General features: G+C 47.2%; 1 protein-coding gene across 2 annotated transcripts in view; it reads left to right on the top strand.

Annotated features, from left to right (window-relative positions):
* Trim67 (tripartite motif containing 67) overlaps positions 1–22,960 on the top strand; it is a 44,216-nt gene extending 21,256 nt beyond the window's left edge. The window contains exons 2-10 of one of the 2 annotated variants that reach the window (XM_040755310.1): positions 542–637; positions 2,328–2,450; positions 7,822–7,932; positions 8,646–8,799; positions 11,479–11,624; positions 13,207–13,345; positions 14,205–14,508; positions 16,438–16,600; positions 17,439–22,960. In XM_040755310.1, coding sequence (XP_040611244.1) covers positions 542–637; positions 2,328–2,450; positions 7,822–7,932; positions 8,646–8,799; positions 11,479–11,624; positions 13,207–13,345; positions 14,205–14,508; positions 16,438–16,600; positions 17,439–17,504 — 1,302 coding nt within the window. In that variant the 3' untranslated portion in view covers positions 17,505–22,960. Of the gene's footprint in view, positions 1–541; positions 638–2,327; positions 2,451–7,821; positions 7,933–8,645; positions 8,806–11,478; positions 11,625–13,206; positions 13,346–14,204; positions 14,509–16,437; positions 16,601–17,438 lie in introns of both variants that reach the window. The other variant, XM_040755309.1, reaches the window with a different exon arrangement.
* Positions 22,961–26,493: the final 3,533 nt, after the last annotated feature.

Genomic DNA, 26,493 nt, shown 5'->3' with positions numbered 1-26,493 from the left:
AGTTGAAAGCAGGCGAGCAAAGATCCATGCATTTATTTTCTACATCTTAACAGCGGATGTAGGGCTCTATGAACCTGCCTTGACCTCCTCACAATAATGGATCGTAACCTGGAATTGCAAACCAAATACATGCTCCCCTCCACACACATTGCTTTTTGTTAGTTTGGTTTTGAGGGGTTTTTGTTTGTTTGCTTGTTTTGTTTTTTTAATCACATCAATAGAAATGAAACTAGAACTCAACAAGTCCTGCTGGGAAATAGACATATGTTGGTTCAGGGATGTAGCTCAGTGATAGAGTGCCTACTTAGCATGCACAAGATCCAGAGTTTCCCTCTCAGCCCCTCATGTAAACAACATCAACAACAAGTGGGAAACAGGAATGTTTGTATGGCTCATGAGTCAGTTGTAGGCTCTTTTGAAGTGAGGACAACTCACCAGTGGGACCGGTTTAGCCTCCCTAACAAACACAGGCTATCATGATGCATGCAGGTGCGTGCCTTCAACACTAACTACCTTCTCCATAACGTGATGTCTTTTCCAGGCCCAGCTGTCTCAGGCCTTAAATGGGGTTTCAGATAAAGCCAAAGAGGCGAAGGAGTTTCTGGTTCAGCTCAAGAACATACTGCAGCAGATCCAGGTGAGCAGACTCGGGTGCGGGACCGATGGTGTGGGCTGTTTGCCAAACAGAACAGGAGGACTGGTCTGGGGACAAGTGACTTTCAGCAATGATTTTTTTTTCTAGAGGGTTGAACTGTCTGATTGTACAGTCCTGGGTGCTGAAAGTGCCACCCTCAGTCTGTTTACATGCAGGCTAACAGCTTTTGTACTTAGACATGACCGTGTAATCAGTGCACCAAAATATAAACTCCTCATTCTCTAAACAAATGTGTTACCTGAGTATCTATGTTATGTCCCATACTGAGCCTGAGAAACATATAGAAATCAGTGAGTCTCACTTCAGTGAGCCATGTGCAAGGAAGAGAGAGCTCACCCACGTGAACATGCAGAGAGTCCACGTGCACACGCAGAGGGTCTATCTGCATGGAGGAAGGCCCAGAGCATTTTCATGCCTGGCTGGAGAAAAGGACTAAGGGCTCTGAACCATTCTTCTTCTTTATCCTCCTCTTTCTCCCCTAACTTTCCTCCTCCTTTAAAAAATTCATTATTATTATTATTTTATACAGGTCTCATTACAAAGCTCAAGCTGACCTTAGTTTCAAAAGATGATAAACATAGGATGCCCACCTTGCCTAATTCCCATGGGGTATCTTAAGTCACAGGGCTCTGATGTTTCATGAACACAAGATGTATCAGTTTTCTCTGATTGCCGCCGTAAGAGATCAGAGATGGAGCAGAGGCAGCAGCAGAAGTGGATTGAGCTCAGAGTCTGCCAGTGCAAGGTCACCTAGCTTTTCCTGAGGCCTCTCTGCCTGGCTTGCAGATGGCAGTCCTCCCCGTGTCCTTATGTGGTTGTCCTTCTGTGTGTCTGTGTCCTGATTTCTTCTTCTTATAAGGACACCATTTGGATTGGACTGGGGCCACCCTGATGGCCTCATTTTAACTCTGACTTCAAACACAGCCACACTCTGAGGTCCTGGGGCTTGTGATTCAGAATATGATCGAGGGGGACAATTGAGCTCATAGCCCGAAGTCAGAATCTACCCAGATCCTAGAGACCCGGAAACTGAGGCAGACAGACTCACACTCGTGTTTGATTTACTTTTTCTGCAAAGTGTGTAGTACAGAGATTTTAGAGCCTATGGAAGATAGAACTAAGAAAAAGCTCACCAAATTCCTCATCTGTGGCCATGCTTGTCACATACACACATCTGTACATACATGTACATACAACCATACACACACATATATTCATGTAGATAGATAGATAGGTGGATGTATATGGGAAAATCTTGTGTCCTGTTTTCTTTCTTCCTCCTCTCCCTTCTCCTTTCTTATATTTTTGGTTGTGAGCCTAGCCTTTAACGGCTGAGCCATCTCTCCAGTCTCTGGACTAACCTTCAGGTCAAGATCCTTCTCCCTCTGCCTCTCAGGTGCTGGGATGACAGGCAGGCCCCACCTTACCCAGGCTTTTCCCCTTTTAACCATCTCTCATGACGACTTTTCCATGGCATTAAAATTGTTCTATCAACAGACTGTAGACTGTTATATCATGTAGCTGTGTCATGGTTCTTGGAACCCTTCCTTGATGCACACTCATGATTCATGCTGCCCCCCACTGAGAAATAGTACAAAGAGCTCTGGGAGGAGCTGTTGCCTCTGGACCACAGATGCCAGCACCTCCTCATCACAGTTTTCTGCTTCCCCAGGAAAATGGGTTGGACTATGAAGCTTGCCTCGTGGCACAGTGTGACGCCCTGGGGGATGCACTGACTCGACAGAAAGCCAAGCTGCTCACCAAGGTGACGAAAGAGAGGGAGCACAAGCTGAAGGTAAGGGCCGAGTGTCCCTATTATGTCGCCTGCACCCAACGTGGGGTGGCACTGCTTGAAGTGCAAGGTGGTCTTAGGTGAGTGAGATATGACTAGGAGGCTCCGAGTTGGCAGGTCCAGGTATACTCAGGGGGTACTCAAGCAGTCTCCAAGGTCAGGTGGCCTGCAGCTTCCTGCAGTCTTCAAATCAGTCTCCCCTCTCCCACTTGCTCTGGACTCCTATGTCTGTCGGGTTGCTGGAGTCTCCTCTCCTCTTGCCTAGCTGGGGTGGGCAGCTGTAAATGGAGTTCTTAAAATGTAAATGGAGTTCTTCCATTCTATATGGAGAGATACCTTTCCCAGCCTAGACACAGGGCTGTGGGAGTGGAGAGGTGCCTTGGTCCTGCCTCAACTAGATGATGGGACAGATTAGTAGACTTCCTAGGGGAGGCCTTACCCTCTCCAAGGAGCAGATGGGAGGTGGTGGCAGGTGGGTTGGGAGGAGCAGTAGGAGAAGACGGAGGGGAAACTGGGATTGGAATGTAAAAAATAAATTAATAATAATAATAATAATAATGAAGAAAATATAAACTAAAAATAAACTTAGACTCTGGGTAAAAATGTAAATGTAGTTCTTAGTTGGTCTAAGTAATAAAAATCTGGAGTCAGATATAGAGGAAAGAGAGAAGGAGCAAGCCACCACCACACCTTATCTCATTTGCATCTCCCGAGACAAGACAGCAAGTTCCTGTTTCTCCCTGCTCATATCCTGTTTCCACCCAGATACCTCACTTCCTGTCTGTCTCCAGACCTCTATGGTTATGAAGACCTCTGGCCTTCAGATAGACTTATTTGTACAAGCAAGATAACACCACATATCCCCCTTTATTTTATAAAATTAATTAACATAAGAAAAACTATATACTATAAGTGTAATAACTATATATAATATATACAGGCAATAAGTATATCAGCAATGTCTAGTCTATTAGTGTTTGACATCTTCAGAGAAAATACTCTGTATCTATTCTTTCTTGATGAGTTCAAAGTCTTATACCTAATTTACTTTCTATTATAATTTGCATTAACAAATTATCTTTTAATTTATTTCAAATCTATTAACTTACCACATCTTTAATGAGTTTCTTTACTGAGTCTGGTAAACAAGGAAAACTATGCTATCCAGTCTTCAACTCCCATAGAGACTCAAGAAGAAAATAATATTAACTAAGTAAACAGGAAGTGCGAGCTAACGACTTCCAAAAAAATGTGAGAGATGGCGGAAACAGCTGGATGCCTTGACAGTTACCCAAGTTTGCTCTGCATCATTGGAACATCCATCTTGGGCTTATAGGCCTAGCATTTCTGACAGACATTTCTGTGAAGCAGAATATACTGAAGGACTGGACCACCTTGTCTTGGCAAGGTTTGCAGTCACTCTTTTTGATGTCCTGCTTTTCCAATTTGGATAGCATACTGTCAGCAGTTGAGGCAAGGACACTTTCTTGCCCAGTGGCTTACCTTTGCCACAAATAAAGTAAGCCCCATGTGGAGTCTCATTGATGCCCATCATCTTCTTCAACATAGATTGGCGATGCCAGGAGCATATGTGTCTCATTATCATAAAAAAAACCCTATGTTATTAAAGCATGTTAAATGCCATATTCTGTAGATCTCTGAAGTGTTTGAAGATGACCTGTCTTTCTAAAATATCTATTTCACCTTGTAAACATACCTAATGTGACTACAAGTTTGATTAACAGTTGACTAATTATTGAACTACATTTCTGGGCTAGAGAGATGGATCAGAGGTTAAGAGCACTGGCTGCTCTTCCAGAGGTCCTGAATTCAATTCCCAGCATACACATGGTGGCTCACAACCATCTGTAATGAGATCTGTTTTCCTCTTTTGACCTGCAAGCATACATTCATGCAGAACACTGTATGTATACATGATAAATAAGTAAATCTTTACAAAACCTACATTTCCTTATTATTCCATATAGTCAATAATAATTACTTTCAAGGACTAGAGATTTGTATTACATAAATGAGCTGTATGGGTGCAATACCTTGAACAATATTAGAAAAGTGTGAACAGCATGTTTTAGCAAACTTAATCTCAAAATTTTATCAATGTACAACATTTGTATACAATATACAGAAGTCCAATCCAATGTAAAATATTTAAAACTAGTAGTTGCTTTTTAAGAGTAGATTCAATAATCTACCACTTCACCTTATCATATCTATATCCTCCTTCTATTCTTTTCTGAGTAGATACAATAATCTACCCTTTTTTCCTATCATATCTGGATTCCTCTTTTTTCAAAACAAAAACCCTGAATATAATCCCCTTTATACAACTTTCTTCCTGATTGTAAGCAACAACATTTTGTAACCAATGCCCATAAACAATGACAAATATCCATAACCCAATGAGTGACCAAAAACCACCCACCCCACCTCTTGGAAAAGTGGGCATTATATTCTTAAAGTTACTTCCTTCTGTCTGGGGGCAATGACATCTTTAGGGGATCCTGAAAGAAAATTTGGGTGAATTGTCAAGCTCTATCATTTGTTGTCCAGTTTCTGTGTAATGGGCAATTGCAGGGCTTGTTTCAAATCCTGGCTAAAGTAGTCTGTGAGGCTGGATCACCTCAACTAGCCGTCTGGAAGTTGTTCTGAGTAGTGTCTGTGAGACTGGATCATCTCAGCAAGTCACCCCAAAATTGTTATGAGCAGTTTGTAGTCCAAAGCTGATCTTTAGTTGTTGTTCAGCATAATGGTTTTGTCATAGTCCTGGTGAAATTGCCATTGTAGGGCCTCATCCTCCTTTTGGAGACTTCACAGGTCACTGTAAAAAACTGATCAGAGACTCAAATCAGAAATCATGTAGACACAAAACCTTTTTCTAGAATTTGTAGTACTCTATATGACCATTAATATCATGACAACATTATGAGATTAGTAACAATACAATAGTCCTAAATATTTGTTTTTCTTCTGTTCCATATCAGATGGTTCTTTTGACATGAGTCAGAGATTTTATATTTTGTTTTAACAAGCATGCTTGGCCTTAGAAAAGGAGAGAGCCACATTCCAATTCTAAAGCCAGCTTTTGATTTCTAATTATACTGAGACTACAAAAAGACCAATCGTATTATATGTCTGTATAGAAATAAGAAACAAAGATTTGGGAAGATTTATGAAATTTTACCCTGTTGTAAATGTCATATACCAATAGACCAATTTACTCTTTTTCTTGGGATAATTTTTGTAGATGATTTGTCCTTTTTCTTCAGATGTCTCATTTGTCCAGTGGTCACCAGATTCCTTAGGTGGATACCTTTTATTCTCCTGAAAAGACAAAAAATAAAACCCTTCTCTAACCCTAGATTCTGGGGAAGTTCTCCTTGGCAAGTTATATCTGATCAAATAAAGAATATTTGTTGGGCCGGGCGTTGGTGGCGCACGCCTTTAATCCCAGCACTCGGGAGGCAGAGGCAGGCGGATCTCTGTGAGTTCGAGACCAGCCTGGACTACCAAGCGAGTTCCAGGACAGCCTCCAAAGCCACAGAGAAACCCTGTCTCGAAAAACCAAAAAAAAAAAAAAAAGAACATTTGTTGGTTTTATAGGTTAGTTCAAATTAAATGGCCATGCTGTTTAATGAACAATCATTTCTTCTAAGTAAGAGGTGTCTTGTTCAAATAAAATCTCATGAATTTTGATGGTATCCATATTTTTTCTTCACCTGTGGAAACAAAGGCAAAACCCCTTCTCCAATGTAACACATGTCCTGGTTTCCATTCGGAGGTCAAGACATCTTTGAAGTACACTGATTGGTTTAATTCCGTAGTTTTTTCTATTATCCAATGTCTCTCTGCAGCTGTTGTTCATTTCTCACTAGCATTCAGAATATTCAAAGTTAATAAAGCACTGTGCAATTTGTTTGTGGGGTTCTTTATTATCCCTTTCTGTTTATTTAGCATATCCTTAAGAATTCAATTTGATCTTTCTATAACTACCTGCCCTGTAGGAGTGTGTGGTATACCTGTAATATATTTTATATCATATTTTTATAATTATAATGTTTCATTTTCTTAGAGACATATGCTGGAGCATTGTCTGTCTTTATTTGAGCAGGTATACCCATGATGGCCATAACTTCTAGCAAATGTGTAATTACTGAATCAGCCTTTTCCAAATTCAAAGCAGTTGTCCATTGAAAATCTGAGTAGATATTAAAGGTGTGGTGTACTTATTTTAGTTTTCCAAATTCTACAAAATGGAACACATCCATCTGCCAGATTCCATTCCTTTGTGTACCCTTTGGGTTACTTCCTGCAGGTAGTGGAGTTTGGTTGTACAAAGAACAATTAGGACATTTTCTTATAATTTCCTTAGCTTGTTGCCAAGTGATGGAAAAGTCTTTTTTCAAACCTTTGCTATTGACATGGTGTTTTGTTTTAATGAAATTCTGAGGCCTTTAGCTCATTTCCTATCAATAGTCAGGCTCTGCTCAGGTCGCCAGCTCCATCTCCTTCTTCAGACCCTTATACCTCATGGATCCATAATCAGCATTGATTATCTAGCACTATGTCCCTGGCTCAGGCAGAGGCTGAGAACGGTCTGAAGTGGTTCCAAGGAACTCTATGTCAGAGGCATCTACGTGAATTAGCAAACATTTGTTTTTCTTTTAGAGAGGGTCACCGGTAGCCTAGACTGACCTCCAATTTGCTATGTAGCTGAGAATGGCCTTGAACTTCTGATCCTCCTGCCTCCGCCTCCCAAATTCTGATATTCTAGGCATGTACCATCATTCCTGAGCAGATTAATCCAAGGGCTTCAGGCATGCTACACAAAGCACTCTATGAACTGAGCTATATACTCATCTCAGAAAACACTACTTTAGTTTATCTTTTTTTTTTCTGACATAGGAGCTTGCTATGTAGTTAGTCCTTGTTGGCCACAAATTATCAAACTTCCTGAATGTCACACACCCCTCAGAAAACACTACTTTAAAGAGAGAAGGTTGAGTGTTGGTAGGGAAGCATGTGTTCTAGGAAGGGGGTACAGAGAAACCCACTAAGCTATCCCTGGCCAGACAGGAAGCTGTCTACATCACATGGTGAGTTGTACATCATTCTCTTTGTGTGCCTGTGTGTGCCTAACTGCCCAGAACTCAGAGAGCTTTGCTGCGCTAGAAGTGAGTTCATTGATTCCCTGGTGATGACTACTAAACTCAGGAGCAGAGTAGTATGCTGACTGTGAGGTGGGACAGATCAACAGCGCCCTTCCCAGCTGCCCAGGCACCTGCTCATACACCGTTGTTGTAACTGACTATTTTTCCTCACAAGTGGGTTCTTCAGAGCTCTCTCTCCATTGCAGATGGTCTGGGACCAGATCAATCACTGCACACTGAAGCTGCGCCAGTCTACGGGCCTGATGGAGTACTGCCTGGAGGTGATCAAAGAGGACGACCCCTCTGGGTTCCTGCAGGTGAGTAGCCCCTGGAGGACCACTACAGGCAACTTTCTTCAGTTCCACCAACGCTCCCTGCTCTTCCTGAACCAGGTCTCCCTCTAGGTTCTCTTCTGCCCTGGTTGGGACTTGAATAACTTCTCTTTTGTTCTGTGAGGCCAGAAGACCTGAGCTGTCATCATGACTCTGACCCTTACTAGCAGAACCCTGATGCTGTATCAGCCAGTAAACAAGAAGTTGAAAAGGCATCACTTCTAGGGGCTAAATGCCATGCTCCAGTATTACTCCCAGTAATGGGAAAACACATTCTTTGCCACATGAGCAGGGCAGACTGTGCAGAGAGAGATGAGGGGCAGAATCTACTTTCCCCCAGAGATGGTGCAGCCTTGTCAGGGCCATTGCTCCAGCATGTATTTGCCTATCTGAAAAAAAGCACCGTGACTTCACAAAAGAGTTTGTGTCACTTTTTTTTGTAGCTCATTGGTGATTCCTCACACTAACATGATCACAAAAATAAAAATTACATTAACACAATTATGTGGTTGAACTGTAGCTGAGATAGCACAGCTTCCCTAGGTGGTTGGGTTCACTTAAGCTTGGCCGTGGTTCACATGTTCAGGTCAGCCCACCTCTTCCCTTTAATGAGCTATAGACACAGCTGAGTCCTTCCTCCCAAAGGCTGGCAGATCTTCCTCTGCAAACCCAAACCTTCTTTCTGTGCCCCCTTTAAGATTTCAGATGCCCTGATCAAACGTGTGCAGGTGTCTCAGGAGCAGTGGGTCAAAGGTGCCCTGGAGCCCAAAGTATCTGCAGAGTTTGACCTGACCCTGGACAGCGAGCCGCTGCTGCAAGCCATCCACCAGCTGGATTTCGTCCAGATGAAATGTAGGGGTGAGCCGTGGTCGGACCCATTTAGTAATGCTGCCTCCCCAAGAGGCACACAGGCTGAGGGCAGCTTGATGGTGACAGTGGCCGGCTATGCAGGGTGGCAGAGGAAAGGGTGAGAATCCCGGGTTCTAGCCAGGATGGGACAACTGCAGCTGAACCTGAACTCCTTTTCCTAGACCAAGGATCAAGGACAGAAATCAGAATGAACAGGGGCAGTGACATCATGTTCTGGGCTGCCGTTCCGGTTGCAGATATGAAAGAGCAGGGCTGCAGATTCCCACCCAGACTACACTTCCTGAAGCCTCAGTTCAGGAACCCATCCATGTTAGCAGCAGGAGCTAGGGAGAAAGGGCAGAGGGGTGGTGTAGATGTCCGAATATATTCTTAAGTAAGGGGGAGAGGAGGATGAGATAGAGAAGGAGAAGAGGAGGAAGGGGGGAGAGGTGGGAGGAAGGAACAAAGAGGTGGGGGAGGAGCCAGGTATGGTGGTGCACCTGTAATCCTAACAAACGGAGGAGAGGGAGAGGAGGAAGAAAATGAGAAAGGAGGAGAAGGGTAATGAGGAGGAGGAAGAAGAGAAGAAGTGAGAAGAAGAAGAGAGAAGGAAGGAAAAAGGAGGAGAGGAAGTAGGGAAGAGAGCAGGAGGAAGGAGAGTAAGGTAAAGAGGAGGGGGAAGGCAGGAAGGAAGGAAAGAAAGAAAAAGAGAAGAAAAAAGAGAATGAGGAAGCCAGGCATTGGTGGTGCACACCTTTAATTCCAACACTTGGGAGGCAGAGGCAGGTGGATCTCTGTGAGTTCAAGACCAGCCTGATCTACAGAGCAAGTCCCAGGACAGCCTCCAAAACAATACAGAGAAAACCTGTCTCAATAAAACCAGAGAGAGAGAGAGAGAGAGAGAGAGAGAGACAGACAGACAGAGACAGAGACAGAGACAGAGACAGAGAGGGAGGGAAGGAGGGAGGGAGAGGAGGAAGACGAGGAGGTGGAGGAGGAGGAGGGAGATAGGAGAAAAGAGGGAAAGAGGGGAGGGAAGGAGGCAGAACAGGAGGAAGGAAGAGGAAGAGGAGGAAGGAAACAAAGGATGAAGGGGGAAGGGAAGAGGGCAGGAATGAGGAGCAATAGTGGTAGAGCTTTGAAGGTCACAGGGGTTGGCGAGTGCCAAGGCCCCAAGGCAGGAACCAGCTTCTATCCCAGGAGGGAGAACAGAACGGAAAAGTGGAGGATGATATGAGCCTGGTTCCGGGAGCCAGCAGGGACCCAGAGCCAAGAGTCAGTGAAACTTGCACAACTTGGCTAGTCTTAGAACTTACGAAAGAAGGCCAGAACTAGACTCCTGTTATATACAACTACTTTCCCCAAGATGCCTAAGGTTCATCCAGAAGGGAAGACAGGCAGTGCGGTTTTAACGGAGCCATATCACTGACCTCAGGCCATCCCAAGGCTCACTCCCTTACAGATTGTACTTGGGTAAGGTTTGGACATTCTACATGCCCCAGGTGGAAATGAGACACAGTGGCAAGGGGGCTTGGGGTGGGCTGTGGGGGTGGGGCAGCTGTGGCTGGGGAAAATAGTGCTGGAAAGTGGGGGCTCCGGGTCAAAAAGCTTGGGAGTGTAGATGCTGAATTTTAGGATGTGGGAGACAAAGGAATGAGAGGATGGCAAGGGTCTCCTTCAGCTGAGTGGAGGGAGGGATAGGCTGAGGCAAATGCCTGTTGTTGACACAGACTCCCCTTCCTGGACCATCTGGTCAACCCTGGACAGACAAAAAGCTCACGCTGAGTCAAAATGAAACTTGCAGGTTTATAGAACAAGTCTTGCCGTTTTCCCTTCCAAACCAGGTCAGAGTGGCTTAGGTCACTTTCCAAACGCTCTTGAGCCTGAGCAGAGCTGGAATATATTCAGGTTCTTCTGCTTGTCTTTAGTGAGCTCAGAACATGCCCAGTTCAGTCCCTTGCTCCATGGGTTGGCTATCTAGCCCTCTGAAGTTTTGTCTGGTGCCATGGTCTAGTCCCCTGACTGGAAAGCTTCCTTTGACATTCCAAATACCTCTCATCCATGTCAGTAATCTTTCTGTCACACCCAAGATGATCAATGGATAAAAGAGGAAAGATTTATCTGGGCTCGCTGTTTTGGAAGTATTAATCTATGACTGACCTGTGGCTTTGGACCTGTGATGAGCATGCCATACTAGAGCCCAGCCCCTCGCCCAGTGGCCAGGAAGCAGAAGGTACAAAGAGAAAAGAGCTAGGGTCCCACCATCTCCTTCATGGGCATACCACCAAGGTGCCCATTCATCCTCACCTCTTAAAGACTTTGCCATCCAGAATAGTGCCATCCTGGAGAGCCAACCTTTAACACGTGGGCCTTTGAGGGGCATTAAGATCCAAGCGACAGCACCTCCATTCTCAGCTCAAGTGTAAGCTGTAAGCCAGCTTCCACTTGGCTTCCTGCCCTGCCATCTGTCCCCATATAGGTGACTCTACAGCATGTACAGTATGAATGGTGCTGAGGTCATTTGGGTGTGCCTCATGGTCCAGAAGCCAGCACCAGGGATTTTGGTGGGAAGATGGGAAAGAGGACTTCCTTCCTCAGGGCACGGGTTCCAAGGGATGGGGTGGGGTGGATTGGGGCCTGCAAGAGGATGCTGTGTGATGACCAGAACAATCCCTGTCACAGTGCCACCTGTACCCCTGCTGCAGCTGGAGAAGTGCTGCACCCGCAATAACAGTGTCACCCTGGCCTGGAGGACACCACCCTTCACCTACAGCCCTGCTGATGGCTACATCCTGGAGCTGGACGACGGTGATGGGGGGCAGTTCCGGGTGAGCTAGATGCTGCCGTTCAGGGGGCAGTCTCTAGTAAGGCTTGTTGTTATTTTTTACTCTTTGGCTCTTTTGGGGGCCTGCCACCCAGCTCCAAATAAATGCTCAGAGACTTACTATTACTCATAAATGTCCACCTACCTTTTGCCTCTGGGCTTTCATCTTTATCCTATATACCTTTCTTTACTTCTTATTCCATGGCTTGCTATGTAGCTGGGTGACTGGCCCCTGAAGTCCTCCTCTTCTTTTCTTGCTCTTGTATCTTCTCTTCCCAGATTTTTCCTCCTATTTATTCTCTCTGCCTGCTAGCCTTGCCTACACTTTCCCCTGCCTAGCTATTGGCCATTCAGCTCTTTCTTAGACCAATCAGGTGTTTTAGAGAGGCAAAGTAAATACAGTTTCACAGAGTTAAACAAATGCAGCTTTATGCAACACATCTTTGCATCATTAAACAAATGTTCCACAGCATAAAAGAATATAACACATTTTTAATAATATTCCACAACAGAGGCCTGCTGAGGCCCACTTGTCTGGAGGGCAATTACAGGTGAAGCCTGCAGTTGTTTGAGAACCCTAATGCACAAGCCCAGACAGGACTGGCCTGTGAGGCTATTCTTAACCCTCTTGTTACCCTAAGACAAGCACCTTGGTCACCAAGACAGAGAGTCTGCTAGCCTGGGCTCTTGGGAGGTAGCACTTCCTGTGGTAGTAGTTGTGGCCACAGTCTCAGGGAGAGGTGTCTGTCAGAGAGGTCTGGATGTTGTGAGCTGACAGTTCAGAGAGTGCAGTGCCTACACATATACACTTTCCATAGGCTAGCCCACATTTTCCATGCCTCCCACACAATTCTTTGCTGGACTTTCCCACACTGCCTTTAGTCTGACTCTCTGGCTTTGATGCTAGGGTGGTTGGGTGGGCTTCTGTCTTGTTAGCATGTTTCTGCAATGGAAGGTGTTCTCTTGGGCCCTTCAGAACCTGGCAAGCAGTTGGCTCATGAGGACACAAGAAAATGAATGCTACATAGGTGTGGTGACTCATGCCTGGAATCCTAGCACTGAGAGACTGGGGCAGGCAGAGTGAGATTTTGAGGTCAGCCTGGGCTACAGAGAGATGCCTCGTTTCAAACAAGTTAATATGTACTGGGTTTTAGTAGGACAAACGAAACTTGGAAGTGAATGGGGAATAAAATAAAAACCATAGGAAATGAGAACCAAGTTCCAATGCATGAAAACTTGCCATCTTGAAGAACCAGAAACCAGCAGGGACAGGTGTCAGGAGCAGAAGATGCTGATCTCAGTGGCTGGAGGGTTCGCAGGCTTCTGGCAGAGCTGATAGTGGAGGCAGAGAGGTCTCAGGCAACATTCTAGCCAGCTTCACTCCTGAAACCCCATCTCTACAGGATCCCATTCCTCTTACAGCATCGCAGACAGAGGAGCCAGAAATTTGAGAGGAAGGGTCAAAGCCTGGCCCCAGTAGGGTTATTAAATACCATCTCTCATGTGGTACTTCTGTAGGTGTTGATGTGCACCTCGGGGAACTTCTGGCAGGGCTGAGGTGTAATGAAAGCCCTTGACTCTTGCAGGAAGTGTATGTTGGCAAGGAGACCCTGTGCACCATTGACGGACTTCACTTTAACAGCACCTACAATGCCAGAGTCAAAGCCTTCAACTCCTCTGGTGTCGGTCCCTACAGCAAGACCGTGGTCCTACAGACCTCTGATGGTGAGAAATCCTCAGCTGTGCTTTACTTCCTTCATGCTGGGGGTGGTGGAGGGTTGGGGTGAGCAGAAGACAGTGCCACCACCTAATGAGGCCTGAGATTTGTGGCCTTGGCCACATTTATGTCACCTCTTTGCGTTTCAATCTCCTACCTACTAGGTGGGCCATGGATAACCACTTCCTCTGTCACTTCTTACAGAGCCTGCATCATTTGGGGAGGTGCTAGGACTCAGGGTTCCAGGAAATGCATCTGAATGTAGGGCCAGATGGCCTGCATGTCAGTACTCCTTAGCAAGACTGGATCCATGGAATGGAAATTTGGAGGCACACAGAGCAGGGAGCATGAGAGAGAGAGAGAGAGAGAGAGACAGAGACAGAGACAGAGACAGAGACAGAGACAGAGACAGAGACAGAGACAGAGACAGAGACAGAGAGACAGAGACAGAGACAGAGACAGAGACAGAGACAGAGAAAGTTAGGTTTCTATTGCTGTGATAAAGACTGACCAAAATCAACTTGTGTAGGAAAGGGTTCATTTCATCTTAGAACTCTCAGCCCATCACTGAGAGAAGTCAGGACAGGAATTGGAAGCAGGAACTGAAGCAGAAGCCATGGAGTAGTGCTGTTTACTGGCTTGTTCCTCTTGACTTGCTCTGTGATTGTGTGTGAGTGTATATGCATCCCACAAAGACCACTGGCCACAGCAAGTGAGTCTGTCAATCACTTTGACTATATAGCAAAATTTGGGGTGGGGTATAGGTGGAGATAAGGGAAGGAGGGAAAGACGGGGAGAGAGAGAGAGAGGCACATGGAAGAGGGAGAGATTGTTTGACTTTGTTCCTTTTGACTTCATCCTTTCCAGTGGCCTGGTTCACTTTTGACCCCAACTCTGGCCACCGGGACATCATCTTGTCTAATGACAACCAGACAGCCACCTGCAGCAGCTATGATGACCGCGTGGTGCTAGGCACAGCTGCATTCTCCAAAGGTGTGCACTACTGGGAGCTGCACGTGGACCGGTATGACAACCACCCAGACCCTGCCTTCGGGGTGGCCAGGGCCAGCGTGGTCAAGGACATGATGCTGGGCAAGGACGACAAGGCCTGGGCCATGTATGTGGACAACAACCGCAGCTGGTTCCTGCACTGTAACTCCCACACCAACAGGTGCGCAGCCACCCTGCCCTCCACCGGCTCAGGGGTTGGGGACAAGTGTCTTGCAGATCAGTGTCCCCTTGATTGTCCCCAAGTGTTAGGAGAGGAGTTGGCTTTTATTTGTTTGTTTGTTTGGTTGGTTGGTTGATTTTCTTAGGGTACTTTGTACTCTAGTTCCAGAGGACTTGGACAATGACTGGGAGAAGTAAACCATTTGCCTACAGAATAAATGAAAGTACTTGATGGCAGGAACAGCTCTGGCCCAGTGGTTCTCCACCCCCCAGCTGGCCTCACAATGACTTTCTGCTGGGAGCTTAATTTGCGGTTTTCTTACTGGGCCTGCTCCAATTTCCTTTACAACCATCAAGCTAAGCCAGAGTCACTGACAGAGCTAATGGGAGACCTGTTTCCCACAGCAAGAGCAGAAATCATTACCATGGCCAGTTGGTTTGCCTGGAATGACCCTGCCACTGCCCTGGGGGAAAAATAAGGACCTTCAACCTCAAGGAGCTGACCTCACTGGACTCCTGGCAGGGTGGGTCTGTCCCTGAGGCACTGTCCCTGAGCAGCCCCCTGCTGCTCTTACAAAAAGCTCTGAGTACTCTCTTCACAGTGAGTAACACAGCTGCTCCCCCAGGAACTTGCCTGAGGACCCTCAGGTCCCTACCAGACCACTATCTTTTCACCGGTAGTGTTCTCCTCTCCAGAGGCTTATGGGAAGGGCAGCAGCTATCCCCATAGACTGTTAGCTGAGCTATGGAGCTGACCAGGCACTCCAGACTGACCAAGTAAAGCAGTTTGGCCACGTACTGCAGACTAAGTGATACAGGCTGACCAGGTGATACAAACTGACCAGGTGATGCTGCAGGTGGCTGACTGCATGCTGAAGGCTAATCAGGTGGCACAGGCCTATCAGGTGGTCCAGGATTACCAAGGGATCCAGAACGACCAGGTGATGCAGGTTGACCTGGTGATGCAGGCTGGCCAGGTGCTGTGGATTTACTGGCTTGAGCCAACCAAGAACCCAGATGGCCTGTGATGGGGCAGAAATAACCTCAAGCATGCATTGTGTGCTGACTCTGCTTGATACTGTAGGATGCAAGGGGGCTACATGAGTGCCCTTAATCCTCACAAAAGCCCTATTGCTTTTGTAGGTTATGAGGCAAGTTTAGGCAGGCTGGACTTTGCTCAGACCAGAGAACAAGAGGTGCTGTTAGGATTTAGAGAAGACATCAATGGAGTCTCCTGTGGTGGGGACCCCTCAATCCCCAGGACTCAGGCTGTCACAGTCCCCAAATGCTCTAGAGCCTTTGCTAGCCAGTCCCGCAGCTTCCCAGTAGAGAACCAGAAGGAAGACAAGAGCCTAAAGGCAGCAGAGGGAGGAACTACACCTGCTTACGCTCCTCCCATGTTTCAGGTGTGGGGCAAATGCAGGTGACCTTCCTCCCAGAAGCAGCTCCACACTGCTCCCAAACCTGACCTTGATCCTAGGGGTGGTTGTGTAGAAAGCCAGCAGGTCAGACTTGTCACTACCGCCACCTGGTGTTTAGGTTTAGAAATGCATTGACTATGCAGTTCTTGTTTCCCTTTCCATTTGTTGGACCCTTCCCCATGGTGTCTCCATCCAGTTCAGTAGCACCATGGGACTAAGGACAGAAAGATGGCCTGTCACTTCTCCTCTGTGCTCATGCTTGGTGCCCCGTGGTTTTGGGAGGGATCCAGCCAGCCAAACTCTCATTCTCTGTGTGTAGATCTCCGACACTGTGGATAAAAAGGAGCTGAGCAGCTTTGATCCCTCAGAGCTGTCTTCTCTTGTATCTGACACACATCCCTGGAAGCTGATTTTGTATGCGGGTATTCCCAACACCCTTTGAGGTATTCTCAGCTACTGTGACATCGTGATCTGGGTGTGGTGACAGGTTTTCCTGGTTGTCTTCCCAGGACTGAAGGCGGTGTATACAAGGGGGCCACTGTGGGCGTGCTGCTGGACCTGAACAAGCACACACTGACCTTCTTCATCAATGGGCAGCAGCAGGGCCCTACGGCCTTCAGTCACGTGGATGGGGTCTTCATGCCTGCTGTCAGCCTCAACCGAAATGTGCAGGTATCCTCAGAGGCACAGCTGGCCTGCCCAGTCCCTGAAACTTGCCTGCTCCCTGAACAATGTGTACTGTGATGAAGCTGGCCACCCCATTCACCAGATCAGCAGTCTGCCCGCTGGCCAGTTTCTCTGAGAAGCCATGGAGGCGATCCTAAGTACTACTTGATTACTTGGAGCAGACAGGCTCTGTGGGGCTCCAGGGAGGAGCAGGGGCTCTGTGTTCCAGGGGAATGGGATGACACAGGAGCTCCTGACACCAGCCAAATGAGAGGTCAGAGGACAGGGGCATCCTTCACTTTTAGCATATTCCTTCTATCCCTGGGGCCATCAAGGGACCCACCTGGTGTCTACTGCCCGGCAACTGGGTCCACTACAGTCTGGCATTGGTTACTTGAAAAGGGGAGTTGAGGAGCACAGTGTGAGCTGTCAGTTTCTAGAGGAGACAGCAGATGCGAAGAGTCACCTGTGAGAACCAAAGCCCCTCTGCTGCGGGGTTCGATGGCTCTAGCCAAACAGGGAACGCAGCTGGTCATCAGCGTAGCTCCTGTGATGAGGAAAGATGCACAAGGTGACACGGCCTTAGCAATATGAAGCGGGCAAATGAGTAACAGCTCACAGCATAAGCTCGCCAGGGGAGACAGGACACAGCGTGAGCCCATACCATGGGTTTGGTGTTAATGGACAGCCTCTCCTGCCCTTCATTCCTGTCCGTTTCCTCTGCCTCCGGCCTCTTCCTCCTCTCCCTGTCTCCTGTGTTAGGGATGGGACCCAGGGCCTTGTGCACACCCCGTAAGCACTCTACCACTGAGCCAACCCCTGCTTATTTCACCTTCTTTTCCAGGTCACCCTGCACTCAGGACTGGAGGTGCCAACAACCCTAGGACGGCCGAAGCCATCAGGCAACTAGCCTGGTGGCTCCTGCTGCCTAGTTGGCTGTGATGGAGGCCCTCACAAAGGACAAGGGCCAACAGGAAGTCCTGGGTCCCAGCAGTCAATGAACATCTGAAGATGGTTTTTTGTGGGGAATGGAGAATGAATGAGCTGTGAGCCACATGGCCATACTGTGGCTGCCTATGTCAAGAATGTCCTTTCATCTCTATGCCACAGAGCTTATGGTCCCCAGGGTGCCCTCAAGACAGTGCTCCGGAAGGAAGCCTTTGGTTTCAGGCTTGTGTTTTCTGACATCTTTTGAAAAGCTTGATTTCCCCTTATATTTCCAAAGGAGAGAGGAAGGCTAACTTTTAAACCAGTATCCCAAGATGAGTCAGCACTGTGATGCTACTCCATGTCTGCATGTAACCTGTTGCTAGGATTCTGCTCCTTCTGGAGTCCCAGGCTGGCAGCTTGTCACCTCTGCTGGGAGAAACTGACCGTGAGCCTTTGGGATTTGGAGTCTTCAATACACTGTAAGCTAATTCAGGACTAATGGAAGGAACATTAATCATTAATGAATAACTAGAACCCTTCAGAAGGACTTCCTTAAGGCTATATTATTAACCATGTGCTATCAACACACACACACACACACACACACACACACACACACACACGGTGTGTATAACAATCAGTTAAATTTTATTCATTCTGTTCTTAGTTACAAACGGAAACATTGGAATCCAAGACAGTGATGTGGTAGCTTTTTCTAGAATTCGCTTCTCCAGAAATTGATGGAAATATATCTACACTGCCTCCCTGGGCTGGGCCTTGAGCACAGAAGCAGTAGACCCCAGAAAGGCCTTTCATCAAAGCAAGGCCCCTATAGCTTCACCCTGTGCCCTGCTGGAAGCATCATGGACATGAGAAGTGGCCCTAATGGCAACGTGGATGGCTCTGTCATGATGGGACAGATGAGACCCTGGAGAAAGGCTAAAGCTAGATGACCACGCCCTACAGCTTCTCTTCCCACATGAGCCAGGAGTCCCAGAGTGCAGGGAGGTCTCCTTCTGAGGAGTGAGCGCTGCTCTTACTGGTGAGGCTCACACGGAGTCATCCCGCCTTCAGGTCCTGTGCCATCACTTCCTGTCTCCCACAGTCTCCAGCTCTGCCTGGCAGTAACCTCGCTCTCTCCTTTGGGAAGAATTCGCTTCATCAGGTGTTTCATTTTACACCGAGGAATGACTTGCCTGTCAGCCGGGCTGGTTTTGTTTTCGTTTTTAATCCGATCCACCAGCCCCAACTGTGCTTCCTCACCTGCTTTGTCCAAAGGCCCTCGGTTCCCAAGTACCCACCACTGGGCTGCACAGACCCGCCAGTCCTACCTCAGAGTTCTTGCTTGTGGCCCTGTTTCCTCAGACACCCCAATGCCACCAGGAGCAGTTCAGCAAAGTCCAGCCTCCACACTGGGCTCTTGAGCCACCTTCATTGTAGAGGTGTAGCTTTGGCTTCCTTAGACTCTCTTCCTGCTAAGTGGTCTCTGGCTCAGTGGCTCTTAACTCTGTCCAGAGTCCTCAGGGCAGTCCACAAGACCCTGGATACCACGTCCTCAGTTGCTCAGCAGGTCCTGATGTCCCACAGCCACAGCTCTGGAAGACCCCAGCAGACGGAGGGATGGGTGCTTCAACATCAAGAATGTGGATGAGCCTCTGCCTTCCTGAACCCAGGAAATCACGTGGCCATGGTCAGGAGTGGTGGTGGTCCAGGTGTCTGACTCTCTCGTGGAAGTGTCCAGAAACCCTGGAGTAAGAACAAGCAGAAAGACTGGCCAGAGGTAGCCACACAGTCTTCAAAGCCTGGGTCGAGCACCTGCCCGAGGAGCAGGAGTCACTTGGGCAGACCTGGACCTGTGGCTGACTTTGTTTGGGGAGATAAGGAAATGACCACAATTACAGGTGACTTTTTTTTTTCTGGTGCTGGAGAATCCAACCCATGGCCTTGCACATGCTAGGAAAGTGATCGACCACAGAGCCCCCAGAGCTCTAGGAGGTCACTTTCCTCCTCTCTTTTTCCTCCTCCTCCTCTTACTCTCCCTCCCCCTTCTTTAGTTTGTTTGAGACATGGTCTCACACTGTAGCCCAGGCTGGCCTGGAATTCACTATATAGCTCAGGCTGGCCTTGAATCACAGCAATCCTCCTGCCTCAGCCTCCTGAGTACTGAGATTACAGAGGTGAGCATCACACCCAACCCAGGTGACCTCTTTAAGGAGGTTCCCTGGAGTTGAACAAGGAAGACCCCCTTCCCAGATCCCACAGCAGCACGGGTGGGGGGAGCTAAATGTCTCCCTTTGCTCACTAGAACCCAGAAGCAATACGCTGATGCCAGGGACAAGCAGGCAGCCCTGCACAGCCATTTCCCTTGCCTTCTGCACAGGGCACCTTTCAGGGACAAGGTTGCATGGATAAGAGAAGGGTAAGGCAGTTCTGCACTCTTGGCTGTCTGAGGCAATCAGAAAAGTGAAGGAACTTAACTCCTCACAGTGCAAGGCCCAGGAAATGAGAGCTACAGACAGATCATGGCGTCTTAGCACACTGAGTCCTTAGCAGCTGGCACTGAGGTGACACTGCTGTGTATAAACATCAAGGTGAGGCCTTTCCTGGTGGGCCACCGAGAAGGAACTTGGGGTAAGTCTGTAAGAAAGAAATTCAACTCTAAGCCTGCTGTCTGTGTGGGTCAGTGAATGCCAATCCCTTTGAAATGAATGTCCTTGACGAGTACCCACTGGCACCTACTCTATACACAGCGCCTCCTCCCTCCCAGCTGGACAGCAGTACCCACAACCCAGGCTTTTCCCCCTCTGTCCTGTCTGGAGGCAGGTCTCAGTGTTAGAGGGCAACTGCCTGGCCTTGGCACTCTCACACTGCGTGTGGTCCAGGCGGCACCTTCAGCCCTTTGTTTGCTCTGTGATTCCACAAATGTCCTTAGCTGCCCTGTAGCCCCAGGGAGTTCAGAGCCAGGAAGCAATATGCTACCAGGATGAGCGCTGAAACATGGGCAAGCTCTGCAAGAGATGGGGAATGCCCACTTTACTGAGTCCTTCCTCTTGCTCCTGTTGCCCTACCCCTTATCTGGCCCTCTTAGGTCAGGGCTAGAGTGCAGTGTCCATGTGAATTTACCTGGGTCAACATGTCGGCCTTAACTCCATTGAAAGGCTTGGAGATATGATTCAGTGCAGGTGGTCTGGGTTTGCCCTTCATGAGGCTACCTCCAAGCCCTATAGCCTCTCATTGCAGAGAGGCAAAGAGTGGATAAAATCATCTGGGGGGAATCTGGGAGTGTGAAGAACACCATCACAGGACTGTGGGAGTCACCCCAGGGGTGCTTAATGCTGACATTTGGGGTGGGGACTGAGTGCTGTAAAGCATTAAGCACCCCTCATCTCTGTCCTCAAGATGCCAAGAGCACCCCCAATAAGTGTGACAATCCCAAATACCTAGAGATATCCAGATGCTCCCTTGTGGCAGACCTGGATCTGGGTCATATTGGTTTGTTGGGTTGTTGACATTCACGGTATTGGCACACATTCCTGTGTCACATAGGAGGTCTGTCCCAAAGCCACTGATCTCATGTTACCCCAGTGTAAGAATTATTCACAGGTCTTCAGTGGAGCATGTGAGGAAAAAGGAGCTCACATTTCTGCTCACTGAAGATGGAAGCCAACACCACCTCCATTCTTGGGAAGAAAAGCTCCTTCCCTTCATTTTTCTTGGCCACACTTTCCTGAAGGAGCAGGGACATCTTAATGGATTTGGGGCTCTCGAGGTGTTAAAGAAATCTCATCATATATTGTTAGAAGATGTTCAAAGTCCACACTGGTCCTGGGAATTCTGTTACCCCAGGAACAGTCAGTTGTCATGGACAGCCTGGTATTGACTCCTGACTGAGGGAGTCCTGACAGCTGAGGTAAAAGGTGAAGAGGTGAATTAAGCTAAAGAGGAGTCTTGAGGCAGAGACATGACAGCAGAGTGTCTCTCAGCACTTACCTCCTAAATTGACTTTGATATTGGCTCATGGCATGCATGGGGTAGATATCCTATGTTTTGTGCCTCAGTATCTCCACCTGAAAACAGAACTGGCCATACCAACCTACCTCCTCTCCGTATTGTGTGGATCATGGAATAGTCTCATTGGTAAGGTCCAGGCTAAATGGCTCACATTCAGTGGCTCAAACCTGGGAGACTTTACCATGTCTCTAACCACAATGTCTTCCACCCAGGCTTCCTGTGATCAGGCAAATATTTTTCCCATAGCTGCCTGGCATTTCAGATAGTTCACATGACAGCAAGCACATCCCATTAATGGGGAGCCTGGGTTAATGCCACGTTACAGGGCTTTAAACAGGTCAAACCTGTCAGTAACCATCTCTTGAATGCTAAAAGCATCTATATGTGGTGTCCGCTAAGCCAAGAAAAGATATTATTCAGCCTTCTGCCTCCTGTTCCTTCAGTTCTGGTCTTTAAGGAATCCCCCTACCCATGGCCTTTCACTTTTGTTTCCCCAACAGTGGGGGTGGCTTTGGACACCTGAGAGTGTTACGACATACAGCTGAACTGGACCTCAAGGGCGTGGCTAGTGACAAGTCAGTTTCAGGCAACTGATTGCTGCTGGGACTTCTGGCACGAGCTATGGAGGGCGGGAGCCTGGCGTTTTCCATGACCAGTGCTGAATTCAGTGGAAGGAGCTGGGACTTGACTCTAAGTGAGGTGATTCCCTTGAGTGGTGCAGCACACTGAGGACCCAGCCGTCAACCCAGCCCTGGGAAAGAGCCCAGAGTTTGAGGGTTAGCGGTGTGGCTGGCACTGGGCACTAAGCCTCTGTGCATGGTTCTTAGCAGATGCTATACAGGCCTTGGTATGACTGCTGGAGCTCCTTGATTGGCCCGTAGTGGCCTTTCAACTCCAATCCCCCAGAGACTGGACTTCCTGAGCCCCCCCATGTTCTCAGCACCAGCGGAGAGTGGGGTGTAGACACAACAGAAAACATGAATGCATGATTTAGAATCGCCGCCTTTGCACTACACGGCACACTGAGCATGAAAGGTGTTTGTACAATGTTGGCAAAGGAATTTAACAGAAACAGAAAGCTGTGTCCTGTTGTTTTGGCCCCGTTTTCCTGCCTTGCCTTGCCTTCTCTCCCCCACCCTCCCTACCACATCGATTCTGTCCCCAGTGGTTGGTATTTGGTGGCAGCTCTTGGTCCTGTGGTTGTTGATGTTTCGCTGAAAACACAGAGCGGTGGGCAGTGGTAAGGAAAGTAATTTTTTCTAATTTTTGTATAGGTATCCACAAGCGTTTGTATTTTTTGAATTGCAAACACTGTGTTTTCTGGTCTTTAGGGGGTTGGTTGAACTTCCTGTATTACTTTTTGGAAAGCTTGAGTTTTACCACATTCTTAAACAGATTTGAAATAAATTCTTTTGACACTGCCAACAACTGGAAGACAGGTGTGGTCTCTGGTCGCTGGTGAGGGGCCACTTCCCCATTGCCACAGTGTCCCTGGCTGACCACTGGTCATCAGTTTTAGTTTTGTGGACTCCCAGATCTCAAAGGAAAGGTGGAGTTTCAAATTATAAAGCACCATTTCCACAGTGAAGTTATGGTTTCATTTAAAAATGGTTTTATGTGTGTGTTGTGTGTGTGAGAGAGAAAAAGAAGAGAACATGTACATATTTGTTATTTGTCCACATGCGTGGAGGCTAGAGGTCAGCCTCTACTTAGTTTTTCTTAGATAGGTTCTTTTATGGGTCTAGCACTCACCAATTCAGCTAAACTGGCTGGGCAGCAAGCCCCCAAGAATCCACCTGTCACCCCAGTGCTAGGATCCGAAGTACACCCTGTTCCCCCAGCTTCTTCTACATGGACCCTATTGCTCAAACTAATGTACCCATGCTTATATGGCAAGCGTTTTACCAACCGAGCCAGTTGACTACCTCATGGATTCGTTTTTTGTAAAAGGCAAGAAAACTGGAGATATGTAACACTCCATATACGGTTAAGATTAACAGTCCACATAATGTTCAGCTAGGTATGGTGGCTCACACTTGTAATCTCAGCACTTGGAGGCTGATGCAGGAGGATCAAAGTTCAAGACCAGCCTGTTCTTTGAAGTGACACCTTGTCTGGGAAACAAGATAAACCCATGAAAAACTGACCTGGACTCCAGGATAGCTCTAAGCAAGCTGAGCATCAAGGATGATGAACGTCCTTCAGCAATGTGACTGAGAGCAGTCACATCTGATCTGGAATGTCCTTCATGACCTTCCTTGTGCCATGATTTTTTAATTTTTTTTCTTGAGACAGGATCTCACTGTGTAGCCCTTGATGGCCTGGAATTCACTATGTACACTAGATCTCTAAACTCACAGAGACCTGTCTGCCTTGACTTCCTGAGTGCTGGAATTTAATGCCTGTACCACCTTTAAGTATTCTGTCCAACTGCTCCTAAGACTAGTGAATGGGGCTCAGTAGGTGGGGTGGGGGTGACTGTAGGTTGAATTTTTTAAAGATTTATTTATTATGTATACAGTGCCTGTATGCCTGCAGACCAGAAGAGAGCACCAGATCTCATTGTAGATGGTTGTGAGCCACCAATGTGATTGCTGGGAATTGAACTCGATCTCTGGAAGAGGAGCCAGAGCTCTTTACCGCTGAGCCATCTCTCCAACCCTGTAGGTTGGACTTTGAGAGAGGCAAGCTATGGTATTGAAGTATACTTCCTAGGGGTCATTTTGGGAGCAAGCAGGACCCAACAAGGGAACTATTAAGACCCAATAAAAAGCTGAGCATAGTGGCTTATTCTTGTGATTCTGTCACTCAGGAGGCTGAGTTTGAAGCCACCCTGAGCTACATAATGAAATCCAGGCCATCCTTAGCTATGGAGTGAGAAACTCAGTCTCAAAAACCAAAACAAAACAAAAGAACTAGCAGAGAGTCCTCGTCTTTCTAGTTAACAGCCAGCTCTTGGAAGACCTATCCCGTGTTTCCTCCCTGCTCTTCAAGGGCTGGGCTGTTCAGCTATGTCCTGGTATTCCAGTTGCCTGCTGCCATGTCAGTCTCTACTGTTCTCATGTTCACCATGAGACTACAGTGTTAAGTATAACACTGAGTATGCAGCACTAAGTTGGTGAAGACCTGGCCAGAGTTGCCTCCTCCATGAAACCTGTTTTGACACAGCTGAGCTTGAAGGAGAAAAGGAACGCAGGTAAGTTTTAACATTGTGATAACCAAGCTTACTTAGGAAATATCATGCTATATGAGAATAAGAAAATGGAATGGGACACTGATCTGAGACAGCAGCGCTAACACTGAATGCTGACTTCTGCTCTGTGAGCCTGCTTGACCCTTCATTTCTGAAGAGGGCCACATGTATTCTTCTCCCTTGAGAAGTGACTGCCACCAATATGACTTAGACAGCAAGGTCTGTTTGCTAAAGGTCAAATGTCTTACTTAGAAACTTGAAAATTTTAGTTTCTGTAAAACCTGCTTAGCTCTAGGAAAAATCTCTTTGGGATGGGGATAAAAAGACCTCCCTAAGACAGTCACAAAATAGTGACAATGCCTAACCCTGCATAAGTCACAAACTATTTCTGATCAAGACTGAACCTATTGAAATAGCCAGAGGCTATAGCTATATGCTAATTAAAGTTCTTCCTTTATCTCTGAGGGCTGGGAATTTCTCATCAACAGATTCTGGGCAGAGCTTGCATCCCTGTGCTGGAGAGACTCACTAGCCTGACAGCCTAGCCTACACACTGAGCTCCAGGTCACTGACAGACTATCTCAAAACACAAAGTGGAACTGGAGAGATGGCTCAGCAGTCAAAGAGCACTTGCTCTGAGCTCCATTTCCAGCACCCACGTGACATGGTGGCTTAACTGTAGCAGGCTTTCTTGAACCGACAGACCCCAAATCATGACAAAGGAGACTTATTATGAATGCTCAACCTTAGCTTAGACTTGTTTCTAGCTAGCTTTTTTTAAAACTTAAGTTAACCTGTTTGTTAGTCTATGTGCTACCCTGAGGCTCACTTACTCATCTATGTACTGTCCATCCTGCTTCCCTGCTTCCTCTGTGTCTGGCTGGCTGGTCCTGGGCTGGCTGGTCCTGGGCTGATTGGATCCCCTTTTCTCTCTCTGCCTGCCAGCCCTGCCTATCTCTCCTCTGCTTAGCTATTGGCCATTCAGCCAATTGATTAATAAATCAATCAGGTGCCTTAGGCAGGCAAGGTAAAACAGCAACACATCTTTACATAGTTAAACACATACTCTGCAACACAAACAAATGCAACACATCTTCACAGGTAAACAAATATTCTATTCCACAACACTCAACCATCTGTAATTCCCATTCTAGGTGATCCATCACCCTCTGGCCTCCTTGGGCACCAACCATGCTAGTGGTGCAGACATACACGACAGGAGAAAAAACACATACACACATAAAAATTTTTAAATAATTTAAAACAAAACAAACAAGGATAGTACCTAAGGAATGGTAGCTGAGGCTCTCCTCTTGTCTCCACACATATGCACACATATGTATACATGGGTGTGGTAGACACAAAAGTATGGTGTGAATTATGGGAGTACTTTGATAGGATACAAGACAGGTATGAATTCCAGAGAAGTACCTGAGCTGAGGATAGACAGGTGGATTATGCAGAGGGGGTAAGAAATCACTGTAATTAAGGAAGTCAGTCACATGACTACAATAGAAGCACTGGGACAGGCACTGCTTCTGAATGGTGACAGTGTAAAACACGTGCAATTAGAGGTGATGTCAGCTTTCCCCACCAATCTAATTTGATATCAACACAGTGCTTCTTTGCCATACTGGTTCAAATCAGTGATGGCTGAGAACATTACCCAACAGCTTCTTTCCACTTTTTGGGGACTGTCAGCAGTTGGCTCTGCAGTCCTTTCCTGGCAAGTTCAACCAGTTTCCTGTATAGGCCACTTCCATCT

Source organism: Mesocricetus auratus, unplaced genomic scaffold, assembly GCF_017639785.1.
Source record: "Mesocricetus auratus isolate SY011 unplaced genomic scaffold, BCM_Maur_2.0 Super-Scaffold_100013, whole genome shotgun sequence".
NCBI lineage: Eukaryota > Metazoa > Chordata > Mammalia > Rodentia > Cricetidae > Mesocricetus > Mesocricetus auratus.
Note: the sequence above shows the minus strand (reverse complement) of the source record. Positions and strands in the feature narration are given on the sequence as shown.